This window comes from Strix aluco, chromosome 15 (genome assembly GCF_031877795.1).
Source record: "Strix aluco isolate bStrAlu1 chromosome 15, bStrAlu1.hap1, whole genome shotgun sequence".
In the NCBI taxonomy this organism is placed as follows: Eukaryota; Metazoa; Chordata; class Aves; order Strigiformes; family Strigidae; genus Strix; species Strix aluco.
In genome coordinates, this window is record NC_133945.1 from 6,961,871 (window position 1) to 6,973,668 (window position 11,798).

Below are 11,798 nucleotides of genomic sequence, written 5' to 3' on the forward strand. Positions count from 1 at the left end.
TTTACAGCAAGAGGTCACTAACTTCTCTGTCTCCCCATCCTGATGATGATGGTTGTTTACTGGCCTGCAAGGAGAAGAGTTGGTGTCAGTCTAGTTTCTGGGGTCCTCTAGTGTTCAAGTAACTGATATTGCCACCTGAGACTACTATATGGGACTGGATGTTTAGTCTAGTGCTATTAGCCCTGGACTGTGAAAAAAACATATGGAGATAAATAAACAAAACCAGGCTACTCAAAGCAAGTGTACTCAAAGCAATATCTTTATTTTGGCTACATTTCCAAACAGCTGTGGATAGGCGAGGTACAGCAGTGAAGCAGTTTGTCTAGCAAGAACTTTTCATGTATCCTTCATAAAAATGGCTTGGGATGCAAACAAGAGATTGGGGGAATGGGCAAGGAGAAACTGGGGAAAACCATGTTTCTTGCTGCTGCATGTACCTTTCCACTGTTATGTCAATAATTTTTCAGGAAAAAAGAAACCAAATTCTCTTAAAATATTGCTGCTTACAGTAAAGTACCCTTTTTCTTTCTAGCGTTCTCCACTTTCCAGAAATGAGGGTGCTATAAGACGGTATGCTGTAAGATGCTATAAACATGGCCTCAAATTCCAGCTTGGCAATGAGCACTCTGAAACTGGATCCCAAGGCAGGGCCCACTGTTTTCCTTAAAATAGGAAACACACATATTCCCAGCCATTTTAGATGTTCTTGTGTAAGAAGTATTGCTAGCAGTACAGAAGTCTAGCAAAGTTATAGCATATGGCTACAGTTGTACTAAAAACTATGTGCCTCTGAAAAAACTTTACCAGACGGATATGCTGTTATTTATCTAATTCTAACATTATGTAGTACCAGTGCTGTGTCCAGCTCTGGGGCCCCCAACATCAGAAGGACACGGACCTGCTCGAGCGGGGCCAGAGGAGGCCATGAAGATGCTCTGGGGGCTGGAGCACCTCCCCTGTGAGGACAGGCTGAGAGAGTTGGGGGGTTCAGCTGGAGAAGAGAAGGCTCTGGGGAGACCTTAGAGCAGCCTCCCAGGACTTAAAGGGGCTACAGGAAACAAGGGAGGGACTCTTGATCAGGGAGTGTAGGGATAGGATGAGGGGTAACTGTCTTAAACTGACAGAGGGGAGATTTAGATGAGATCTAAGGAAGAAATTCTTCCCTGTGAGGGTGGTGAGACACTGGCACAGGTTGCCAGTGCCAGGGAGGCCTGGAAGGGTTCAAGGCCAGCTTGGATGGGGCTTTGGGCAACCTGGACTAGTGGAAGGTGTCCCTGACCATGGCAGGGGGGTTGGGATTAGATGATCTTTAAGGTCCCTTCTCAACCCAAACCAGTCTATGATGCTATGCTTATGGTCTCAATGTCATGTTACATGAAGTGGAATAAAAATGTAATTTAGGGTAAATATACTGTGCTAACTATTGTTCTTAACACTGGTGTGTTCTTGCCTGAGTGGAGCAGACCTGGTGTATGTGCTGGTGAGTGTGGACTCTTATTAACAATATTGAACACTGCAAAGATATCCAAGTATTTTTGTAGGAGTTCTGACATTCTTTAACTAGCACCTGGGCAACTGGTATCTGAAGATGATCCTTAGATATAATTAAAATGTCTTCTCTAAAGCAGAGTAAAGAAGTTAAATTTTTGCTACCAACTTGACAAACTCTTTAGGGATGTTACTGGGGATCTATACAGGGCTGCAGAACTGGGGCCTTCTGCATGTGTATTCTTCAGGGCACATAAGGGCTGAAGCCTTCTCAGTACTTGTGTAGCTTGCATCACCTTGAAACAGTCACCTCCACCCACACAGGTGTCCTTGGCATGGACAGACAACCCTGTCAGCAGGCCAGGAGGCCTGTAATCCTTCCAAGTGGAACTAGACATATGCGTTTCTAAAAGGGAAGACACTAATGTATCTACCAAAGCTTTGACCCTAAAGCTGATGAATGGCTACTCTACGGCTGGCTTGATTAAATGGCCATTGAAGATGATGTAAACATCAGACTCCTCGCTGTAGATGGCATTTTCTCGCTCCCGCTTGAACATCCTCACCCAGACCTCCTCTCCTTCCTGCAGGTCCAGCATGAGGCTCTGGCTCTGCATGATGCTCCGATCGCTGGGCTGGGCGTAGAGGATGGCCACCTCCTTCTCGTTCTTCATCAAGTGCAGGTAGGTCTCCTTGAAGTTCCAGGTATGGACATTGAGGCTGAAGTAGTAGATTCCTGCCACGTAGCAGAAGAACTTCCCCGAGAACATGTTGAAGTGCTTGTAGAGGTTCACAAACTCAGTGTCAAAAGTGACATGCTGGAAGTAGTCTGAGCTATGAAGGGTTTTTCTCCGACCCACTGAGAAAGCAGCGTAGAGCTGCTTGCAGGAATGGCCTTGTGGGCCAGGCTGGCCCTTCTGGCCCTTCCGTCCATTAAGGCCACGTAGCCCTCTTTCTCCTTCCTTCCCAACTGCTCCAGGGTACCCTTTCTCTCCCATTTCACCCTTCTCACCTGCAAGTGTAAAGGAAAACCTTGTCAGACGCAAGCACGTGAAGCCCAAGCTGCCGACACATCCTGCTGGAGATAACCAGCAAGGCAGTTGCTGAAACATTGTTTTCCCAGCACAGATATCTGGAAGCATTGCTCAGACACAGGCACCTTCCTAATTCTCAGAAGGATAAAAACGCCAGGTGAAAGCTTGGCTCCACTGAGCTCGTGGTGCCAACGTTCAATGTCCAATAGCGGAACTCCATGGCCTGACCAGACGGGTTACATGAATCCGGTGTTCATGAACCCAGCTCCTTCCTGTAGAGATTAGGGCAAGAAAAGTTACTGATTTTGCTGAGGTCTGATTTGGGCCTGGGAGAGGTGGTTGAATTTATCTGGCCTGTGTATCCCTGCTCACAGGACTCCTGGCATGTATTGTATGCTTAGATTTTATTTGCGTGCCTTATTGAGACAGAAAATGTTCAATGAAAAAAGTGAGTGTCTTTCCTAGTTTTTAGGTCTCAGGTGTGACCTAACCTGAGCTTCTGGTGATTCTGTTTTTTGACAGATTAGAGCCTTTTGCCAAGCTTCTCATTTGCACACTTTTACAGCCTGTGCCATGTCACCCCTTGACCTTCTTTTGGGTAAATAAAGTGGATGAGTTTCTTGGTGTAGGGAGGAGCACAGCTTGCAAAATGAGGGTGAGCAAGTAAGATAAAGGATATTATCATGGTAGTCAGCTTTACCCACCTTTGAGGATGGTGATGTCTATATTGGGCTGGACTTTGGGTACCGAATAGGCAGGGTCGCTGCTCATCCTTGTGTATCGTGAGGAGATGATGGAGACGGGCTGCTCCGAAGGCCCACAGCATCGCACGCACGAGAGGCGCCGCGGTTCCCGTCTCGGCAGAGCCTTTTCCAGCACGGCACCGACATTCGCAGTGGACACCAAAAGCAGAAGAAACACCGTGCTCATCTTCAATGGAGCCAGCTGGACGGAGCAAAGGAACAGGAATGATTAACGCGGTGATTCAAATCAGAGCTTCTGATGGGCCATCTGTTAATGCTACCGCAAGGTGCGTTTCTTCTGATTAATTATTAGCTTTTCTTGTAGTGGCACCAGGAGACTCCAGGTAGGAAGGGTGTCCCACTGTGTACTGTTTACAAGCAACAGAAAAGGCAATCCCTGTCTCATTACCTACAGTTGAAATATCTGACAAGACACCAGGTAAACAAAACAAAAAAAACCCACACACACACAAAAAAAAACCCCCAGCCTGCTGAGATTGGAAGATAAGGCTGAGATCACAGAATCACAGAATCATTCAGGTTGGAAAAGACCCTTGGGATTGAGTCCAACCATCAGCCCTACTCAACAAAGTTCTCCCCTACACCATATCCCCCAACATCTCATCTAAACGACCCTTAAACACATGTTTAAAGCTGTCATAGCAAACTCTGCTCAAGGCACATTCTTTGCCTGGCTGCTGTTGGAACAGCCTTTGCAAAAGGTGCTGGGTAAAAGACACGAGGTGTTGCTCTGTTTATTGCATCACCATCCTGAAAAATTCAAAATCAGATGTACAAAGTGAAACTTTATTTAAACATAGAGCCTAAACCTGATTTTTAAAGGACAAACCTGAGGGGAAATGAAACTAAAAGAAATCAAAAGCGTTTGTCTCTTTGGATAGTCTCTCGCAGTCTCCTGGTGGTAACTTCTTTCCAAGGTGACTTCACCAAGCAGTTTGTGGCTTTGACCATACCCATGTGCTCTTCCTAGCAAAATTTCTGTGTACGCTTTCCGTTGTTATTTTCCAATGTGCAGAATGGAAAGCTAAATAACTGCAACAAACAGCCCGAACTGGGATTTGTTCTGCACAAACACTAGTTTCTGAGATAGCCTGCTACATTTTCATCTGCTACTGGCAAGCTCCAAAGGCCCTAAATACTGGGTGAAATGCACAGAAAGAAAATGTTTCAGGCGGTGTAAAGGAGGTGAGTTTTTTTTTTCTAGCTCGCCATCAGCCTCCTTCCCAGGGAGGGATTGGAACCAGAGACAGGTAACTGCCTCCTCATACCATGTATAATTAATGTCTTTCTGCTGATTGCAGCGGTGTTTCACATAGGACAGATTTTGGACTGATGCCTTTTTGGACCTTATCCAAAGTCAGATTCATCAGAGTCATCAGATAGACTCTTGTTGACCTCAGGCTGGGAGCAGCTTTTACAGCTTCTCTTCTACCATTTTTAATTCCTGAAATAGGTGGGGAAGGTAGTAGATAGATGTCTTGGCTTTCAGAAATAGCTCCGTGAACACACAGGTCCCATCTGCAGAGGGAGGGAATTCCGCCTTGGAGCTCTGCAAAGGCTTCACTGAACACCAAATGGGCCAGTTGAGAAAATATGGAAAAAAGAGTGTGAGTATGGGGTAAGGTATTTGGATTGTACTGGCATTCTTGGGAGGTGCTTTCTTCTAGTTCTTACCTGCCCCAAAAGAACTGTCATTCACACCTTTTATTACTTGATGTAATCCAGCTCCCTGGAAACCTGATGAATACTTATTAGCAGCAACATAATAACTTTCCTTCTGATGGAAGTGAAAGTTCTTTCTTCAAATCTGTCATAACTTGAAATGGTCTTTCTATTCATAATTGTGCCTCATTCTAGGTACAAGGCTGAGGAGGGATTAATACTCCTTTTATATCAGTGTTCAGGGGCTGAATTTCATTCTCATTAAGTTCTTCTTAATTTTTATTCCTTCTTAAGCCATCTTTGTGATGCCAAACAGGAACAGAAACGCAACACAAGTCTAAATGGACAGCAGGTCATAAATAACCAGCCTGTACATGACCAGAACAGAAGGTTTGCAGCACAGAGAGCGTTTGGGGTCCACATGTTGTTTCTGGGGTCTCCTCTGCTGTGGTTAAAGTTTGTCCACATACATAATGGTCTAAAGAAGACCCCATGTTCATTCAGTCTCAAGCAATCGGGGCCAATGCAGGGGACTAAAAGCTATTTAGTTCTCCTTAGGAGTGTGGGTAGTCAGTAACCTGGGGATATAAAGTATAGGGCAATTGATTACATTATCAGAACATTAAAACCAGAGGACATAATTGCTCATAATACCTTCATGAAGGAGAAAGAGCATTCATTAAGAGGGATATTTGTAATAGGCAAAAAGGAAAGGATTCATAAATATGAAGAAATTACTTTACATTTTCAGAGGCCATTATTCTCCCTAAGATGAATGACTTTCCTATTTTTAGAAGTGACTTAAGGAAAAAAAAAAGTTTGGATGAAAAATCAGTGTTCAGGTTGTGCACATTTCACATTATGGTAATCCAAGCACCCGTTGAAGAAATCATGGCTACTTGCATGATTCATGAAGAACAATTACTCAAGTTATTGGCTAGAAATTGCATTTGGAAAAAAAAAAAATGGAGCAAATGATGCAACAGTCCAGTCAATTCAGGGTATTCTAGAGCTGACACCCCACCACCTCATTTTCCTTTAAAAGTTGGTGAAGTTAGTTCACTAACATGACAGAAATGTATTTGGTTGCACTAGCTGTGGTTGGGTGAAACAGTAATGATGGATGTGAATAAACAGAGTTTCAGATTTGCAGTCTGCTCATAACACAACAGAGGACAGGAGAATTAGTAAAATAAGAAAGAGGTGAAGAGAAAGGTGTCTGATAGGACTGCAAGAAAAGAACAATGAATTCAGCAGTATGGGATTATGTTTGAAAGGCATCCAGTGCAAAACCAGAGATCAGGTGAAGGAAAACCTCAAACCAGAGAAATTAAATGTGCAACAGGAAAGGAGACAAACCTCGTAAGGATTTCCTTGTAACAAGATCATGTCAATCTGGAGAAAAGAATGATTTGAGCCGAGTTTCAGGGGAGAAGCAAATATAACTCTTGTGGTGGTGCTGAAGTGAAATCTGACTCTCTGAAAATAAATAAAAAAAGTAAAAAGGATGAAGCTCAGAATTTAAGATCTCTGAGGTAAAGTGAGAGATTGTTTTTAGCCATTTGTTTTTTCCCTTAAAGATAATCGTTGTGACCTTATTTTGTTAAAGGTGGTGATGATGGATTTGACTTCAGCTTCACACGTTTACCTTCTTCAGAAGACAGCAAGTGACAAACTGGGCTTTGCTCTGCTGTGGCCATGACTCACCAGAGCACAGGCAGGGAGGCTGCCTCTCCTGCACATCACTCGGATCCCTGTACGGGAGGGACGTCCATCCTCCTTCCCACCGTGACCCGACATGCTCGTTAGCGCCTAAAATGATGCATTAGTACCGCACTGAATGCCCTGAGGCTGCAAAACTGAGTACGTTCCTCCTTGGTCATCCTTCACGACACCACGGGAGCATCCTGAAAGTGACGGATTAAAACTGGATGTATAAATTATTGTCTTCCGTACCAGAAACCTGCAAATCTCAACCTGGTTCAATTCAGAAATCTTGGTTTTCCTATTAGGTAGAAAAATCTAGAGATGATGACAGATACGCAGACATCCTAATGGCTGGGAGGAAAACTGCTCTCCTGTCTTTAGAAACTTTGCAGTCTGTAAATGTTTCACCTGGGAACAAGAAGATGGTCTCAGCCCTCCCTCTCTCAAAACTATTCTTTCAGTTCAGCTGCTCTGGCTCTGCTTTAGCTCAGGTTCATTTTGAAACGGTTGATTGACAATTTGAAATGTTTCAGCTGAAAAGCTTGCGGCGACGTGTAGAAAAATGTAAATTGTTTTGATGCTTCTGACACTTCTTGCAAAGTGCTTGCAAAGCAGAAAGCTCACCATGAGGCTGAGCGCACAACCCGTTGGGTTGCAATAGGTAATTTCATGATAAATTATTTGCTCTTCCCATAATCCTTTCAAGCATCCCCACTCCAAAGCCATGAAGCACAGCACAGCCCCCAGCCTCTGCAAGCGGAACCAGGATGAAACCCGACAACCAAGTGTGAATTTAATTCGAGGTTAAGGAGGAAATTCTGCATGTGCTAAATGGGCAGATTTTTTTTTGGCACTATTTTGGCAGACACAATGAAAATTTATGAATGATGAAATGAGACATGTGAACCTGATGAAAAAGCAGTTAATTTCAGTGAATTTTGGTGGTGAGGATGGCTGATGGTTGTGTTCATTGTAACATTAGAATATGTGCTATTGTTGGAGAGCTGTATAAATGTAATTAAAGGTTTCTTTGACTGAAACCACCCTTTAGCTAAGGTTTAAAGCCACCGCTAGCTTTTTCTGTCCCCTTTCTTCCTCTCTGAATTTCTGAGTAGAAAGACAAGATTAAAATGTTAGCAAAAGGGATTGTTTGTTCAGGTATTTCTGCCTGGCGAAAAACAAGAAGAAAGAGCAAGTGAAAATACCAGTCTCCTTGCATTAAATTTAAACACTGTTGTTTGGAGCCTTTTGAAAGGGTGTGTCTGCCTGTCTAAGCAGAGCAGATAATAGGAACCCTTTAATGGCTGCTGCCTCACAGTGAGGATGCAATGCCCAAACCAGGGACACTGTTGTCTGCCACACTCAATCTAAGGCAGAACAGAAGATTAAATAACATATTTTTGCTTTGCACTGACCCTGGAACTACCCTGACTTAAATATAATCAATCAAGCTTTTTATTTACTCATTTTTAACCTGCATCAAAAGTGCTGGCTTTCCAGAGACACCTGACATTCCCAGTGTCTGCCAGCAAAAAAATTCCTCCCATGCAGGGCTTTAGAGATGCCACAAACCTTTGCTAGGGAAGGGCAGAAACCATTAGTTCCAGTTCAGAGAGTTAAATGATGTGATTCTTTCTTCTTGTGTGCAACTTCTTATTTAAATATATTTTCTTGACACTATTACAGCTGGAGAGAGCACCTTGATTGATTTTTGGTTCATGATTGAGTTTAATCTTATAGCTCAAGGTAGACAGCTTATGCATGAGGCACATTTGCTCATGCAACCTTTTTAATCATGCTGTGTACCTGAAGAATTCTAACACTTTGATATAAAGTAACACATCTGGGTAATAGAAATGATAAGAAATCCCCATAATATCTGCAAAAATAGCTCACTTGCTCTGCACATAGAGAAAATAAAGCAAGAAGGCAAAGCAAGTCAGCCTGGAGGCTATGGCTAGCAACGTCAAGTTTGCAACCTGAACCGTAATCTTGGCCAGACCTTGGCGGGTCCCTTGGCACTGCCAGCAGCCCCTGGGGGATGTCAAAGGTACAGATCTACCTACCCCAGCCTGTGTTTTCACTGGGCCCAGTGGAAGTATGTCCTGACCTTCCAGGGATGGTCAAAGAATAAATCCCACTGATGACTGTGCTGAGCTCACATGCTGAGAGTTCACAAGGCAGAAATTGCTCTTGGATGCCTGAGCTGCACTTTAAATTTCTGCTAACATTTTCCTTCCTGTTATTCCTATGGCTTTGCTCAGGAAAAGCAGTCTATGACTATCTTTGCTTTAAATTCACCGTGCACAGGGCAACACTAGCCACTGCCCATTTTAATTAGTGACAAATCTTGACTGAAAACCCAAGAGGGCAGTTAAGACTAAAACCTTCCTTGCGCCACAGAGATGGAAAACACATGGTTGTGTCAGTCGTGAACCTCGGCATCGTTCCAGAGACGGAAAATATTCTGGTTCTGCTTTTTTACCTTTTGTCTTCTTTCAAGCCTCAACATCCTTACTGCTCCAGAGCTCCTTGCATCGCCAGCAGCAGGAAATGAAGCATCATTAGGGCTGAGTTTCTCTGGACACTGGACTTCCTCTTGGAAATTATTTGTTCGGGATTTTTTATTTTCTTCCCCAGGAGGATCTAAAATTTCTTCAGGAGCAATTTATTGTAGAAAAGCCCAAAATGCTGAAGGAGCTTGTGCATTTTCCAAAGTAAAGCTTCAACAGCTCAGGGGTTCCTCTGCCCATGGTGTAAGAGATGAGTGTGGGGCATCTCCTCTCCGACACGATGCCACAGAGATGCTTTGCTCAAGCTGAGCGTCAGGAGCCTGTCTGCAGCCACGAAACGATTTGAGGGCTCACAGACAAGAATATTTGGATCCTGAAAAGCAACGCGGTTTAAAATTTTCCACTGTCTGTAGTGGTTTGCAGATGACCGATGTTAACGCCCTCTTGTCCGCAGTGTTTATCCAACATGCTAGGGTGATGCAGAAGAGGGGTTGGGAGTGCTGCTAGAGACAGCCGGGTCAGTTTGAGCCCTGCGAGTTGTGAGCAGGGCATGAATGGAGGCAAAGCCAGGATCCAGCTGTGGAGTGGTCCAGGGGGTGTTAGCCGCATCCATATTTCTAATGGCCTGCGTGAACTTTTGGTCAGTGAGTTTGTATCTCCATTTCTAATTATCTGGTTTGGTTTTTATTTTCTGGTGCTTTTTTAGCATATGCCTTTTTCCAATGTGGGTAAATCACCCTAATTCCTCTGTCCTGGGAGGAGCTGTGAAACACTTTCACCCCCAATAGTACGTGCCCCTGAGCAGCAGTGGCTCATGCAGTCACCATGTGCTCTCCCCAGCTGCCATTTCACCTACCAGACATGGGAAGAGATGAGGATCCCAAGCCAACATCCCTTCCTAGTACCTGCACACACTCAGACCTGGGCGATTGTGGGGGTTTAACACAGTTCCCTGCAGGCGCTATGGGAGGAGAGGCTGTGCCTGTATGGAAACGGTCCCGTGCACGTGGGCACCGGCATCTTCGCGTGGTACCACCTCTTCTGGTCTGCGGTTGGGGCTGTTATCATGCTTATCTCAGCGCAGACAGGCAGCAAAACGATGTTTGCTGGTTCCTAAGCAAACAACTCTTCCCTCCCTCCTTCTTGTCCCTGCCTGCACCTCTGATGCCAGGAACATGCCTGCAATGTCCTGGAAATGGCCCCGCTCCGTGCTGGGCGGCTCCTTGAAAGCGGTCCCATCTCTGTAGCAAGCCCAGACAGTGATTCAGCCCAGCGGTGCCGAGGCACAGGGCAAGTTACAGTAAGTCATTCCCAGAGCAGCTTCTCCCATAGAGCAAATCACCCTGACGAAGTGGACGGCACCCAACTCTCCTTCACCCTTCCCAGCGGAAAGGCAGCTTTCCCATGACTTGCCATCTCTGACTCAGTGACTCTGGGAACTCGGCTTTCTGTGTGCCAAAATAAAGCAGGCAGAGGTGTCCCTGGAGCGGGTCCCATGCGGTGATGTCCTGGCTGGGTGGGTGGGAGCACCAGGACGCGGGTGCTGGCAGCAGCAGCACCATCCCATCCCCACTGCAAGCTGTGGCTCAGGATGAGCAGCACATTTCAAACAGCTGTCATTCCCCGGTGAGGCTAGAGAAGCAGAGTCCCCGGAAAGTTTCCATCTCTGCGGAGGACACCAGGAGACGGCTCTTTCCTGCCCTGGGCTCTCACGGCGGCGGGGGAGCCTCCATCACCCCTGTCCCACTGCTCAGCCACAGCTAAGAGCAAAACCAGACTAGAAGAAAGCATCATTCTGGAGTGCTGAGGGTGGTTAATGAAACAAGGAGTGTTAGTAAGAAGAGATTAAAGCCAGCTCAGCAATAACCTGGCCTTGCACTTACTTTGCCTGCTGCAGTGAAGCAGAAAAAGCGAAACGAAGCAGGGCAGGCAGAGACCACCTCTTTTTATGACTCACTCAAGCAAGCTGCTTCTGCAGGGTGGGAACACTTTGTTCCCTATAGCAATAGTTGTTTTTTTTGCCCAAACTTATTCAGATCCATTTAACTTACCTTGTGACTCAGAACCCCGTCTTTTACTTTCCTTGCTGTTGCTTAGCAGGATGCATAATATGAAAGCTGCTGTTCATTCAGGTTTTTTAGTTCTCAGTGGCAGCTGCAGCTTCCTAGCTGGAGTCCAAATGAAACACTGAAAGTCAGTCCGGCTCCTTATGAAACCCAGCAGCTAGGTTGTTTGCAAAAGCAGGGATTTTTCTTGTTTCTCTGCTTGCATCAACTCGTGCTGAGTTCCGGTGCTTTTGTCCTGCTATAGTTTCCTCAGGACTTGCAGCCAGTCTGTCGGGTTGCACAGTGCCTCTCACAATGATGGAAATGAAGACCAAAAAATTTGTGAATAAAAAAAAGTAAAGTATCAAAAACCACAGACCCAAAACCACATCCAATGTTCCAGCCAAGAGAGAAAGTGCTGGGATTGCATGGAAATAATTTTTCTTTGGGAGACTTCAGCATCTTTTTAGGCAGGAGAAAGGAGAAAAAAACCCAACCAAACCCACAATAAAAGCTCTGGCTTTTGTGCATGAGCTGTAAAGGTGGAAAAAGCCTCCTGAAGGGGTGCAGCAATGGAAACTGCCC

The 11,798-nt window shown here is 45.2% G+C and overlaps 1 protein-coding gene across 1 annotated transcript; it reads right to left on the minus strand.

Annotated features, from left to right (window-relative positions):
* Nucleotides 1-1,952: 1,952 nt before the first annotated feature.
* C1QTNF8 (C1q and TNF related 8) lies at nucleotides 1,953-6,748 on the minus strand. The gene is made up of 4 exons (XM_074840374.1): nucleotides 6,656-6,748; nucleotides 6,308-6,427; nucleotides 3,227-3,467; nucleotides 1,953-2,500 (listed from the first exon to the last, which is right to left on the minus strand). Exons 1-4 carry the CDS (start codon nucleotides 6,746-6,748, stop codon nucleotides 1,953-1,955), a joined length of 1,002 nt encoding a protein of 333 aa, XP_074696475.1.
* Nucleotides 6,749-11,798: the final 5,050 nt, after the last annotated feature.

Excerpts from the sequence above, each read along its gene's own strand:
- C1QTNF8 (XM_074840374.1), bottom strand. The coding sequence starts at position 6,748 with ATGTCGGGTCACGGTGGGAAGGAGGATGGACGTCCCTCCCGTACAGGG. Across the intron at positions 6,428-6,655 it reads GCCTCCCTGCCTGTGCTCTG|AGAGTCAGATTTCACTTCAG; the intron begins GTGAGTCATGGC and ends ATTTATTTTCAG. Across the intron at positions 2,501-3,226 it reads AGACATCACCATCCTCAAAG|GTGAGAAGGGTGAAATGGGA; the intron begins GTGGGTAAAGCT and ends TTACACTTGCAG.